The sequence below is a fragment of the Symphalangus syndactylus genome, chromosome 1 (genome assembly GCF_028878055.3).
Source record: "Symphalangus syndactylus isolate Jambi chromosome 1, NHGRI_mSymSyn1-v2.1_pri, whole genome shotgun sequence".
Taxonomy (NCBI): domain Eukaryota; kingdom Metazoa; phylum Chordata; class Mammalia; order Primates; family Hylobatidae; genus Symphalangus; species Symphalangus syndactylus.
The window spans coordinates 111,993,783-112,008,757 of NC_072423.2; the positions used below are offsets into that span (position 1 = coordinate 111,993,783).

General features: G+C 43.0%; 1 protein-coding gene across 6 annotated transcripts in view; it reads right to left on the reverse strand.

The window, feature by feature from the left end:
• Positions 1 to 14,975, reverse strand: part of ARIH2 (ariadne RBR E3 ubiquitin protein ligase 2) — a 68,181-nt gene that overhangs the window by 24,450 nt on the left and 28,756 nt on the right. Inside the window, exon 1 of one of the 6 annotated variants that reach the window (XM_063610189.1) lies at positions 12,619 to 12,644. The exons of the other annotated variants lie outside the window; for them this stretch is intronic. Coding sequence (XP_063466259.1) covers positions 12,619 to 12,621 — 3 coding nt within the window. The 5' untranslated portion in view covers positions 12,622 to 12,644. Of the gene's footprint in view, positions 1 to 12,618; positions 12,645 to 14,975 lie in introns of those variants that run through there. 6 annotated transcript variants of the gene reach the window in all.

Below are 14,975 nucleotides of genomic sequence, written 5' to 3' on the forward strand. Positions count from 1 at the left end.
ATTTCATCTGAAACTTAAAGACACTCATTTTACAGTAAATAACAACCTAGCATCTATTAATAATATAAGCAACAGAGCTGGGGTTTCCTTCATGTCATACATGTTCCCTCAAGCTGCTGTAGGAGGTTGTATGCAGGAAGCACATCTCTAGTTAGGCCTGTTACTTGTAGAAAATCCCCAGGCCTGGGTTTGCATAAACCCTACAGAAACACCAGAAAACAACAAATAAAACATAAAAACCCAAAACTCAGTTTAAAATCACTGAATTCCCAGCAGCCAATGAGTCCTAGTTGCAAGGACAGTTTCAAAATTTGTGGGCAGCCTTTCTGGCCTCTATATGCTCTTAGGGGACATTTTTAAAAGCACATGGTTATAGCTACTAAAGAACCTCAGAAGGTGCATTGAGCTAGCAATTCTATTTCTGTAAAGTCTCCCTGAGGAAATGACAGAGGATATGTTTACCACAGGATTACTTACAACAGTTAAAAAAATTAGAAATAACCTAAATATCCAACAAAAATGAGTTAATATATGACAGATTTATGCAATGGACTACTACGTGGTTATTTTAAAAGATTCGGAAGTTTATTGACATAGAAAGACTTTTTTTTTTTTTTTTGAGACAGTCTTTGTCACCCAGGCTGGAGTGCAGCGGCATGACCTTGTCTCCCAGGCTCAAGCGATTTTACTGCCTCAGCCTCCCGAGTAGCTGGGATTACAGGCATGCACCACCACGCCCAGCTAATTTTTGTATTTTTAGTAGAGACAGGGTTTCACCATGTTGGCCAGGCTGGTCTCGAACTCCTGACCTCAGGTGATCCGCCTGCCTTGGCCTCCCAAAGTGCTGGGATTACAGGTGTGACCCATTGCACCTGGCCACTTTTTTTTTTTTTTTTACATAATGAGCTGCGCTACGTTGTCTAGGCTGGAATACAAGGCTATTCACAGGCATGATCATTGCACACTACAGCTTTGAACTCCTGGGCTCAAGTGATCCTCCCACCTCAACCTTTCGGGCACTACAGATGCATACTTCACCCGCCTTGGAAGTTCACATTTTAATGTTAGGTTAAAGAAGCAAATAAGCATCTACATGTTATAGTCGTAATTGGGAAGTTAAGCTAGTTACAGAACACCCTAAGTGTCAAGACTTGGGTGAGACCACAGAAGATTGGGATGTGTTTGGAAGCCTTAGATCAGGCTTCCCACAGAGAGCAATACAAACCATAAGGGTACTACTAAAGCAAGGAGAAAGTAGGAGCATATTTACGGCTAGAGTGACAAGAAAACACACAGAACATTGTCTGCTCACTGGACTGAGTCCTTAAACAAGAGCTACCATGGACCTGTAAGGTAGTATGTGCCTTACAGATAAGAACTGCAGCAGAGGGAAGACACACAGAGAACACCACATGATCCCTCCTTCTAGCACTCAAGTCACTCCTGAAAGGAGACAAGTGTGCACCTACTAAACAAGGGCACATCCCAGCATATGAGTGTCAAAGGCTGTGCAATCAGTGAGTGCGTTCCTGTCCTACAGTCCAGGTACATCTGGAGAAAAATCAAGGACTCAAGACAGCTTACTTCACTCAGGATGGGGGTCCCTATTTTCCTTCCAAGGTAAGTGGCATCTGACCCGTGCATGTTGCCACTGTATTTTTTTTTTCTTTTTTGTATTTTTTAGTAGAAACGGAGTTTCACCATGTTAGCCAGGATGGTCTCAATCTCCTGACCTCGTGATCTGCCCGCCTCGGCCTCCCAAAGTGCTGGCCGGCCAGCCACAGTATTTTCTTGCAGAGGCCCACGTAGACTTTGGGCCTAGGTTTCCCAAATTATGGCTGATATTTCTTCTGTGTCCTTAACAAAGCTATTCGTCCCCAACAGACACTATCACAAAATGAAGAGAGACAAGACATCTTGTTTAAACTTTAACAACTGCTGAAATACAGCCTTTGATACAAATAGCTTTTTTATTTATTTTTTATTGTATTATTATTACTATTATTTTTTGAGATGGAGTCTCTCTCTGTCACCCAGGCTGGAGTGCAGTGGTGCAATCTCGGCTCACTGCAAGCTCCACCTCCTGGGTTCACGCCATTCTTCCTGCCTCAGCCTCCTGAGTAGCTGGGACTACAGGTGCCCACCACCACGCCGGGCTAATTTTTTGTATTTTTAGTAGAGACGGGGTTTCACGGTGTTAGCCAGGATGGTCTTGATCTCCTGACCTTGTGATCCACCCACCTTGGCCTCCCAAAGTGCTGGGATTACAGGCGTGAGCCACTGTGCCCAGCCTATTTTATTATTATTTTTTTTGAGATAGGATCTCACTATGTTTCCCAGGCTGGAGTGCAGTGGCATGATCTCGGCTTAACTGCAACCTCCACTTCCTGGGCTCGAGTGATACTCCCAGCTCAGCCTCCTGAGTAGCTGGGATTACAGGTGCAAGACACCATGTCCAGCTAATTTTTTTATATTTTGTAGAGACATGGTTTCTCCATGTTGCCTAGTTTAGTCCTGAACTCCTACGAGCAAGCAATCTGCCTGCCTCAGCCTCCCAAAGTGCTGAGATTACAGGTGTGAGCCACTGAGCCCGGCCTTATCTTTTTTTCTTTTTTCTTTTTTTTTTGAGACAGAGTCTCCTTCTGTTGCCCTGGCTAGAGTGCAGTGGTACGATCTCGACTCACTGCAACCTCTGCCTCCCGGGTTCAAGCAATTCTCTGCCTCAGCCTCCCAAGTAGCTGGGATTACAGGCGCCTGCCACCACGCCCAGCTAATTTTTGTATTTTTAGTAGAGACGGGGTTTCATCATCTTGGCCCGGCTGGTCTTGAACTCCTGATCTCGTGATCCACCAGCCTTGGCCTCCCAAAGTGCTGGGATTACAGGCATGAGCCACCGTGCCCGGCCTATCTATTTTTTTAAATAGAGATGAGGTCATGCTGTGTTGTCCAGGCTACAGTGCAGTGGCTGTTCACAGACACGATCCTACTACTGATGAGCACAACAGTTTTTTATTCTGTATTTTACAGACAGGATCTTGTTTTGTTGTCCAGGTTGGAATGCAGTGGCATGATCATAGCTCACTGTAACCAAGAACTCCTGGGTTCAAGCAATACTCTCACCTCAGCCTCCCAAGACTACAAGCCCACACCACCACTCCCAGTTGATTTGTTGTTGTTGTTCAGAGAGGGTCTCATTATGTTGCTCAGGCTGGTCTCAAACTCCTGGTCTCGAGTGATCCTCCTGCAGCACGGGAGTTTTGACCTGCTCTGTTTCCAACCTAGGTCAGTTTACCCCTCGAATAGTTTTAAAAAACATGAAGTGGGGCCAGGCGCAGTGGCTCACACCTGTAATCCCAGCCCTTTGGGAGGCCAAGGCGGGTGGATCACAAGGCCAGGAGATCAAGACCTGCTTGGCTAATATGGTGACATCCCGTCGCTACTAAAAATACAAAAATTAGCTGGGTGTGGTGGTAGGTGCCTGTAGTCCCAGCTACTCGGGAAGTTGAGGCAGGAGAATCGCTTGAACCCGGGAGGCAGAGGTTGCAGTGAGCTGAGATCACGCCACTGCACTCCAGCCTGGGCGACAGCAGAGCAAGACTCCGTCTCAAAGACAAAACAAAACAAACAAACAAACAAAAAAAACCCATGAAGTGATACTGTTTTAGATGAACTCCTTGCTGGAACCTTTTCTTTCTTCTCATACCCAGTGGGGCCCAATCGGCCTTACACCATGCTTTCTGTTCTGACTTCTACATGTCTCATTATGCATGACCAACAAGTCCTAGCAAAGATAATATGCCACCTAGGGAACTCAGAGGAATTCTGACCATGTCCAACAGCTGCCGCCTTTTTTCCACTACAGATGGGCCCTTTACACTAAAAACAGGGGTCAGGGTTGACTCACAGATCCACAAAGCCCAGAAATGGACTGGACACTGGGTAGCCACTCAACAAATGCTGATTATTAAGTGGTATGTCTTTAACCTGTGGATTTAAAATAAAATTTTGCTGTTTCATTAGAAAGGTCAAGAAAGTTTAACACTGATCTCTTGATTTCAACAGCACTAACAGCCACAGTGAAGCCTCAGAATTAACATACTAAGTAGTGCTCGCCTACAGATAACAACATAACCCTCTTCAGTAGATGAAGCCAAGAATTTCCTGATGATTACAAGTCTGCTAATGACCAACTCAGAATATCCCAGCAGAGCTGAGTTCTGGTGAGAACAAACAATGTGAAGGGAGGTATGCCTACCACTTTATAAAATGGATAGTGGTGAGGTGTAAATCTATTCTTTTAATGGCAACAGCCAAGAGTACATCAATACATATAGGATAGGCCAGGCACAGTGGCTCGCGCCTATAATCCCAGCACTTTGGGAGGTTGAGACAGGCAGATCACTTGACATCAGGAGTTCGAGACAAGCTAAGTTGTGGCCAACATGGTGAAACTCCATCTCTAATAAAAATACAAAACTTAGCTGGGTGTAGTGGCGGGCGCCTGTAATCCCAGCTACTTGGGAAATCAAGAGGCTGAGGCAGGAGAATCGCTTGAACCCGGGAGGCGGAGGTTGCAGTGAGCCGAGATCGTGCCACTGCACTCCAGCCTGGGTGATAGAGCAAGACTCCATCTCAACAAAATAAAAAATAAACACACACACACACACACACACACACACACACACACACACACGTCAGCTATATGCATCTCCCAGCAGCCTTTTGTAAGAGATACTACTGGGATCCCCACATCAACGGGGGGGTGACTGCCAGGCACAGTGGTTCATGCCTGTGGTCCCAGCTACTCAGGAGGCTGAGGCGGGAGAATTGCTTAGCCCAGGAGTTCCACACCACAGCCAGCCTGGCAACACAGCAAAACCCTGTCTCTTTCAAAAAAAAAAAAGAAAGTGCCAGGCGCAGTGGCTCACGTCTGTAATTTGAGCACTTTGGGAGGCAGAGGCGGGCGGATCACCTGAGGCCAGGAGTTCGAGACCAGCCTGGCCAACATGGTGAAACCCCATCTCTACTAAAAATATAAAAATTAGCTGGGTGTTGTGGCGGGCGCCTGTAATCCCAGCTATTCGGGAGGCTGAGGCAGTAGAATTGCTTGAACCCAGGAGATGGAGGTTGCAGTGAGCCGACATAGTACCACTGCACTCCAGCCTGGGCGACAGAGTGAGACTTCGTCTCAAAAAAAAAAAAAAAAAAAGTAAAGGAGAGAATTACACATATTAGGTTGATAGTACACAGAAGATTGGAGACTTTCTCCCTCAAAAATCTACAAATCTGATGAAATTCTGAGACCACTAATTAAGGGAAAATATAGTGTCACTGCACCTCATCCAGTAATGGACACCAGGAAGGATCTATAGGAAAGCCAGATTCCCCAGAGCCCTCTGAGCAAAAGCAGCAGAGAGATGGAGAAAAACAATGAGAAAATGATACTCTAGAAGAATATATTCTAAAAGGTAGTCTCAGCAAGGAGGCTACCTTCTCCCTGATTTGGGTCACAAGAGAGAACTGACTGAACCCCCATTTCAACTCCCCAACAGTTTTCCAGAGGAAGCAGTGGCCACCTTGAGCCATCTTGGCCTCCCGGCAGGAGGGCCAAGACAAATCTTCTAAACAATATTAAGCCAGATTAAAGGTAAAAATCTGTCTGAGTGCAAACAGCTGAGCTTTCTAAGAAAGAACTAGTATTCACACCATTAGTCTTTAATGCTCGAAAGAGCTCAACAATCCATTTAGAATCTATCACAGTCAACACTTTCACTACTGAGTCCTTCACCCCCTGTCCCCTTGTTACCCTTTATAATTTGTTCAATTGTGAAGAGAAAATCTTTCAGGAGAATCAAGAGGAGCTCTTGCTGGGCTGTTTTAATGAAGGAGCTAACAACTTGATGGTAGTTAGGATTAAGTATTATCAAGACAACTTATAAAGAAAAGGCCAAATCTTTTCCAAAAGAAAAATGGATCCAGGGTAGTAAACAACCAGTGTAAGCCAAAAAAAAAGACTAATGACTTAGAAGGAACACATGTGACCAATGCGGTGTTCAGAAGAAACTTGCAGTTCTATTAGGTCAACATGCAATCAGAGGATTAAAAGTCCTATTTATTTATGAATGCTTTTTCTTTTTCTTTTCTGTTGAGATGGAGTGTCATTCTGTCGCCCAGGCTAGAGTGCAGTGGCGTGACCTTGGCTCACTGCAACCTCTGCTTCTCAGGTTCAAGTGACTCTCCTGCCTCAGCCTCCCAAGTAGCTGGGATTACAGGCACTCACCACCACGCCCAGCTATTTTTGGTATTTTTACTAGAGATGGGGTTTCACCACGTTGGCCAGGCTGGTCTCGAACTCCTGACCTCAAGTGATCGGCCTGCCTCGGCCTCCCAAAGTGCTGGGATTATGGGCGTGAGCCACCATGCCCGGCACTATGAATGCTTTTTCTATTTCTAGAAACATTAACTGAGGAAAAAACTAGAAATTAAGAACTAGAAAGTTTCTTGTCCAAAAGGAGTCTCAAGATAATTACTGAGTAATCTGAGTCTCTGATGAGAGAGATAAAAAAGGTATCTATTGTTCCCTCCATCTCAAGGGCCAAAAAAGGTGCCATTCATTAGGTTACTGTTTCCAGCAAACCCATTCTCCAATTCATTTCCACTATTCCCCAGAGGAAATCTCATCCCTGTTTAAAGAGCAAACCCTGAGATGGTGGAATCTCTTTGACAGTCACTTTGCACATTCACAAAACCATGAGTAAAGAATAGTTACAGGCTGGGTGTGGTGGCTCAAGCCTGTAATCTCAGCACTTTGGGATGCCAAGGTGGGAGGATTACTTGAATTCAGAAGTTTGAGACCAGCCTGGGCAAATAGTGAGACCCTATATGTAGAAAAAAGTTTTTTTGTTTGTTTGTTTTTTTTTTTTTTTTTTTTTGAGACAGAGTCTCACTCTGTGGCTCCGACTGGAGTGCAGTAGCACAATCCTGGCTCACTGCAAGCTCCGCCTCCCAGGTTCACACCATTCTCCTGCCTCAGCCTCCTGAGTAGCTGGGACTACAGGCGCCCACCACGACGCCTGGCTAATTTTTTTTATTTCTTAGTAGAGACGGGGGTTTCACCATGTTATACAGGATGGTCTCGATCTCCTGACCTCGTGATCCGCCTGCCTCGGCCTCCTAAAGTGCTTGGATTACAGGCGTGAGCTGCCAAGCCCGGCCTTTTTTTTTTTTTTTTTGCGACAAAGTCTCGCTCCTGTCCCCACACTGGAATGCAATGGTGCGATCTTGGTTCACTGCAACCTCTGCCTCCCAGGTTCAAGCGATTCTCCTGTCTCAGCCTCCCAAGTAGCTGTGATTACAGGCGCCTGCCACCACACCTGGCTAATTTTTGTATTTTAATAAAGACGACGTTTCACCATGTTGGCCAGGCTGCTCTCAAACTCCAGACCTCAGGTGATCCACCCGCCTCGGCCTCCCAAAGTGCTGGGATTACAGGCGTGAGCCACCACGCCCAGCCAAAACATTTTTTTTTTATTAGCTGGGCATGGTGGCATGTGCCTGTAGTCCCAGCTACTTAAGAGGCTAAGGTAGGAGGATCGCTTGAGCCCAGGAGGTGGAGGCTGCAGTGAGCCATGATCACGCCACTACACTCCAGCTGGGGTGACACAGCAAGACACTGTTTCAAGAAAATGAATAATGGCTGGGTGTGGCGGCTCACGCCTGTAATCCCAGCACTTTGGGAGGCCAAGGCAGACGGATCACGAGATCAGGAGATTGAGACCATCCTGGCTGACACGGTGAAACCCTGTCTCTACTAAAAATACAAAAAATTTGCCGGGTGTTATGAGGCGCCTGTAGTCCCAGCTACTCAGGAGGCTGAGGCAGGAGAATGGCGTGAGGCAGGAGAAGCTCCGGGAGGCGGAGCTTGCAGTGAGCTGAGACCGCATCACTGCCCTCCAGCCTGGGAGACAGAGCGAGACTCTGCCTAAAAAAAAAAAAAAAAAAAAAAAGAAAATGAATAACCATGTTTAATAACTATAATACTTTTCAAAGTTTATGGGGTCTAACTGCCAAAATCAGAAATAAAAAATTCACGGATTATTCCTGATTTTAATTCAATTTGGCTCATAATTTGGTAAGATGTTGATTTCAATTGATGAATTTCAATCTATTCAGAATTGCTGGCAGGGCGCAGTGGCTTACAGCTGTAATCCCAGCACTTTGGGAGGCCGAGGCGGGCACGGTCACCTGAGGTCGGGAGTTTGAGATCAGCCTGGCCAACATAGTGAAACCCTATCTCTACTAAAAATACAAAAATTAGCCGGGCATAGTGGTGGGCACCTGTAATCCCAGCTACTTGGGAGGCTGAGGCATGAGAATCAGTTGAACTCGAGAAGCAGAGGTTGCAGTGAGCCAAGATCGCGCCACTGCACTCCAGCCTGGGTGACAAGAACGAGACTGTGTTTCAAAAAAAAAATTGCTGACAGTAGAAATACTAAGATATTCTTTATGCACATATACCAGGCAATATAAACTCCCTTGTTGCCAAATTCAAACATTTCTCATACCTTATCTTGCTGACAGAAATCAGACACTTAACTTCCTTCTGCCTTAATGACCCCCTCTTCATCTCTATGATGTCTTTTGCAGCACCTGTTCAGGTACTCTGTACTCTTCCTCTTGTATCCCCATCTTGCCAGTGGGGGGCACCACATTCCCACTCCTCTCAAGGTAGGACTGTTGGCCTTTTCCTCCACGTCTCACTCTTCCTTAACCACTTTACCCTCTCCCATCATCACCACTCCACTGTCCAATCTCTAGTTCTTCCTCTCCTCAGCACTCCCATCAGAAGGGCCTCACTCACATGGAAAGGCATCTTAATGTATATCCCTTCCACTCCATCATTCTCAGGATGAGCTTCCTGACACCCTTATGCAACAGTAATAATAACACAATTCTTGCAGATCCCTTAACTCTTGCCAGGATCAGTTCCTACCTTGTTTAAAACCTATCACTGCTCTCCGGTATTGACAGGACAAACCTTATATGCCTTAGTAGAAGACAGTCTTCAGGACCCACCATCTAATCCCTCCTCACAGCAATTCACTGAATGATTCCAGAACCCCCATATGTTTCTCTTAACTGTCAGCTACCAATAATACCCTTCTTTGTAGGATACATTTAGAAATTAAAGAACATACTTCTATAGAACCCCTGTGTCAAAGCAGGAATCAAAAGAGAAATTAGAAGATGTTTTGAACTGAGTAACAAAAATACTACATAATGAAATTTGTGAGATGCAGCTAATATAATGCCTACACGAAAATTTAAAACTATAAATGTGTATACTAAAAAAGGTCCCAAAATCAATGACATAAAGATCTAACCTAAGAAGCTAGAAAAATTTAGTCACTGCCATGTATTACAACTAAAAAAAGGGAAGCTAGAAAAAGATGACTAAGTTAAAATGAAGTAAAAAGAAGAAAATAGTAACAATTAAAAAGAGAAAGAAAATCCAAAGCAAGTAACAGCAAAAATTAACGAAGTCTAAAAACGGATTCTTTAAAAATATCAACAAAGTTGATAAAACAGAATAATTAGGAAAAAAGAGAAAACAAATTACCCATAACAGAGGTAGAAGATGGACCACCCCCTACAATTCTTATAGACATTAAAAGGAAAATAAGAAAATGTTATGAACAACCTAATTCTAATAAAATTGACATCTTAAATAAACTTAACATGTTCTTTGAAGAATACTTACCAACAGCGACACAAAATGAAAAAGAAAAACTGAGCAGCTCTTTATATAGTAAAGACATGGAATTCATGATCGAAACCCTTCCCACCAAATTCCAGGCCCAGGGATTTTACTGATGAATTCTATCAACACTAATTTTACATAAACACTTTTAGAAACTAGAGAAGGGACATTTCTTCCAAACTCATTTTATGAGGTTAGCATAACCATGATAAAACATAACCAAGAAAAAAACCCAATATTCCACAGACATAGACACAAAAATCCTTAATTAAAAAATTTGCCATTGCACTGCAGCCTGGACAACAAGAGTGAAACTCCAGGGGAAAAAAAAAAAAACACTAATAAATGAATTTATGAATTTACCAAGGTAAAAAAAATACAAAGTTGGCCTGGTACACTGGCTCACGCTTGTAATCCCAGCACTTTCAGAGGTTAAGGCAGGCAAATCACCTGATCCCAGGAGTTCACGACCAACCAAGGCAACATGGCAAAATTCTGTCTCTACAAAAAGTACAAAAAATTAGCTGGGCATGGTGACATACATGAACCTGTTGTCCCATCTACCTGGGAGGCTGAGGTAGAAGGATCACTTGAACCTGGGAGGTTGAGGTTGCAGTGAACCATGACAGCTCTACTGCACTCCAGCCTGGGTGACAGGGCAAGACACTGTCACAAAATAAAAATTTAAAAAAAAAAAAAAAAAAAAAAAAAGGCCGGGTGCAGTGGCTCACACTTGTAATCCCAGCACTTTGGGAGGCCGAGGCGGGCGGATCATGAGGTCAGGAGATCAAGACCACGGTGAAACCCCGTCTCTACTAAAAATACAAAAAAAATTAGCCAGGCGTGGTGGCGGGTGCCTGTAGTCCCAGCTACTCGGAGAGGCTGAGGCAGGAGAATCGTGTGAACCCGGGAGGCGGAGCTTGCAGTGAGCCGAGATTGCGCCACTGCACTCCAGCCTGGGCGACAGAGCGAGACTCCGTCTCAAAAAAAAAAAAAAGAAGAAAGAAAATACAAAGTCAATATATACAAAAACCAAGTGTTAGAATTCAAAGAAAGAGCCATAAAAGTATTTCTATATAGCAGCAAATTGAAAAATTAAATGGGTTAATTTTAATATTTTATTTAACCTAATATATCCAAAATTGTATTATTTCAACATGTAACACATAAAAAAGCATTGATAATCTATTTTTATCCTTTGTTTCATTCTAAGTCCAGTGTGTATTTTAGACTTACGGCACATCTCAATTCAAACTGACTGTATTTCAAATGAGCAATGGCCACACATAGCTACCATACCGGGCAGCACAGCTACAGATTTTGAACACAGCAATCAAAACCAATCAAAATGAAAATCCCAATCAAAATCACAAGCTTTTTAATAAAATTAATAGTTGATTGCAAAATCTGTAGAAATGTAAAGGATCCAGAATATCCAAAGCAATCTTGAAAGAAAAGAGCAAAGTTGAAAGACTTATACAATCTGACTTCAAGACTTACTATATAAAGCTACATACGGTAATCAAGACAGTGGAGATACTGGACTTCATCAAAATTAAGCTTTTACTCTTCAACAGACATCATTTAGAATATGGAAAAGTAGGAAACAGAACTAGATGGAGTAAAAAAAGAGGAAAAAAAGAAAATGGAATAGACAGACATATATAGATCAGTAGAACAAAACAGAGTCTAAAAGGAAACTCATACATGTATGGTAAATTTTCAACAAAGGTGCCAATGTAATTCAATGGAGAAAAAGAGTCTTTTCAACAAATGGTTCTGGAACAATTGAATAATTGTTTATACATAACAAACAAAACACAGAACATAGACCATTACTTCGTACCACACAAAAATTAACTCAAAAGAGTTCACATATCTAAATGTAAAACCTAAAACTATAAAATTGCTAAAAGAAAACACAGAAGAAAACTGTGACCTTAGTTTAGGCAGATTTCTAGATATGACACTAAAAGCACAATCCTTAAAAGAAAAATTTTTAAAAAAAAGAAAATAAAGATAAACTGGACTTCATCAAAATTAAGCTTTTACTCTTTAAAAGACACCATTTAGAAAATGGAAAAGTAGGAAGCAGAACTAGATGGAGTAAAAAAAAGATAAAAAAAAAAGATACAGGTAACAGGATGGGAGAAAATATCTGCAAATCATACATCTGATAAAATAATTCAAACTATGTAAAGAATTCTCTCTTAGAACTCAATAAGGCACAAAATGCAATTTTTAAAAACAGACAAAGTATTTGAACAGACATTTCACCACAAAAAATAAATGTATGAATAGCAAATAAGCACAAGGAAAGATCATTAATTACATTAATGGTTAATGACACTAGTCATTAGGGAATGCAAATTAAAACCACAAGATACTACATTTCACACTCACTAGAATGATTATAATCCAGAAGACCTAAAATACCAAGTGCTAACAAGGAAGCAGAGAAACTGGAACCCTTACATAATGCTAGTGGGAATGTAAAGTAGTAGAGCCACCTTGGAAGACAGTTTATTTCTTAAAATGTTAAACACGGCTGGGCGCGATGGCTCACACCTGTAATCCCAGACCAAGGTAGGCAGATCACGAGGTCAGGAGATAGAGACCATCCTGGCTAACACGGTGAAACCCCCAACTCTACTAAAAATACAAAAAATTAGCCGGGCATCGTGGCGGGCGCCTGTAGTCCCAGCTACTCAGGAGGCTGAGGCAGGAGAATGGCATGAACCCGGGAGGCGGAGCTTGCAGTGAGCCATGATTGCGCCACTGCACTCCAGCCTAGGCGACAGAGCGAGACTCCGTCTCAAAAAAAATAAATAAAAAATAAATGTTAAACATACACTTACCATGTGACCCAGCAATCCCACTCCTAGTTATCTATACAAGAGAAATGAAAACACATGGCTATATTAAGCCCTGGACATGAATGGTCACAGCAGCATACTGTGTAGCCCAAAATTAGAAACAACCCAATGTCCATCAACTTACAAATGAATGGGTAAACAAAATGTGGCATATCCATCATTATTCAGCAATAAAAGAGAACACACTACTGATGCATGATACAATATGGATGAACCTCAACCACTATGCTAAGAGAAAGAACCAGGTAACAAAAGATTACATATTGTATAATCAGAATTGTATGAAATTTCTAGAAAAGGCAAAACTATTGACACAGAAGATCAGTAGTCACTTGGGAACAGGGATCAACTATAAATGAATACAGGAATTTTTTAGGTGATGAAATCTTCTAAAACTGGGACTATGGTAATGACTACATAGTTGTATACATTTAATAGAATTCAAATAATGGTACACTTTAAAATGGATGAGTTGGGCCAGGCGCAGTGGCTCACATCTGTAATCCCAGCACTCCTGGGAGGCCGAGGTGGGCGGATCACCTGAGGTTGGGAGTTCCAGACCAGCCTGACCAACATGGAGAAACCCCATCTCTACTAAAAATACAAAATTAGCACTAAAAACACAAAATTAGCCAGGCGTGGTGGCACATGCCTGTGATCCCAGCTACTTGGGAGGCTGAGGCAGGAGAATCACTTGAACCCGGGACGCAAAGGTTGCGGTGAGCCGAGATCGCGCCATTGCACTCCAGCCTGGGCAACAAGAGCAAAACTCCGTCTCAAAAACAAAATAAAACAAAAAGAAGGCCGGGCGCGGTGGCTCACGCCTGTAATCCCAGCATGTTGGGAGGCCGAGGCGGGCGGATCACGAGGTCAAGAGATCGAGACCATCGTGGCTAACATGGTGAAACCCCATCTCTACTAAAAATACAAGAAAATTAGCCAGGTGTGGTGGTGGGCGTCTGTAGTCCCAGCAACTCGGGAGGCTGAGGCAGGAGAATGGCGTGAACCTGGAAGGCGGAGCTTGCAGTGAGCCGAGATTGCACCACTGCACTCTAGCCTGGGTGACAGAGCAAGATTGTCTCAAAAAATAAATAAACAAAATAAAAATAAAATAAGAATAAAATGGATGAGTTTAATGGCATGTAAAACTTTAATAGAGCTGTTTCAAAAATGAGTTGACTGATGGACAGATAAATGATGAAGCAAATGCGGCAACGGATTATCAATTATATAATCTAGATGGTATGGTATATGAATGTCCACTGTACAATTATTTAAAGCTCTTTCTTTTAAATTTTTCATAATAAAAGGGCTGAAAGTTTGTCAAATTTAATTCAATGGCAATCACTCACATAATCAAATGTCACAATATACAAAGGGTTGACCCTTATATTACTGCATCAAATAGTATATACTTTGACTTTTTATTTATAATCCTCAAAATAAATTCCGCTTTACAGTTTTAACACAGTTTTCACTAAGGTTAACTGACTGTATACACTATAGAGTATAGTATAATAGTGCTAGTATAAAGTCATTTCCATATAGGCCTATAATGCTGATAACTTTACAATATTCTCTGGCTTTCTTTTTTTCCCTTTTTTTTTTTTTTTTTTTTTTGAGACAGAGTTTTGCTTTTGTTGCCCGGCTGGAGTGCAATGGCACGATCTCGGCTCACCACAACCTCCACCTCCCAGGTTCAAGAGATTCTCCTGCTTCAGCCTCCCGAGTAGCTGGGATTATAGGCATGTGCTACAATGCCCGGCTAATTTTGTATTTTTAGTAGAGATGAGGTTTCTCCATTTTGGTCAGGCTGGTCTTAAACTCCCGACCTCAGGTGATCCCCCCGCCTCGGCCTCCCAAAGAGCTAGGATTACAGGCGTGAGCCACTGTGCCTCGCCTTCTCTGGCTTTCTTGATCTCCCTGACCAAGGCTTCTGAGTATTTCACTGGATGTTCCGCTCCCATTCAGCCAGCTCCTTAAATATCACTTTTCCACAGGCACAGCTTTTAGGCCTGCCTTCTCACTCCCTGGACTGTCTTTGGGCAATCACATTTGTGCCTGCCCCTTAGTATGAACATAAGCCCCAAAGATAAGAACTCTTTCGTTTTACCGGGAGCTAGGGAAGGAAAGTGTATGAGCAAGGTAGAGAAGTGGGGGCAAGCCTAAAGTTTATTGTGAAGAGTGAAGGGTACCCTCAAGTTTCTGGGTAGTCCAGAGAAGGCTTTCACAGAGTCAAAGATGGGGTCTGAGCAGAGACCAAGAGTAGCCCATCCTCCCACCTTCCCTGAGTCCTCCAAACCTGCACCACAATGGGTTAGACGCTACTGGGGAGCTTT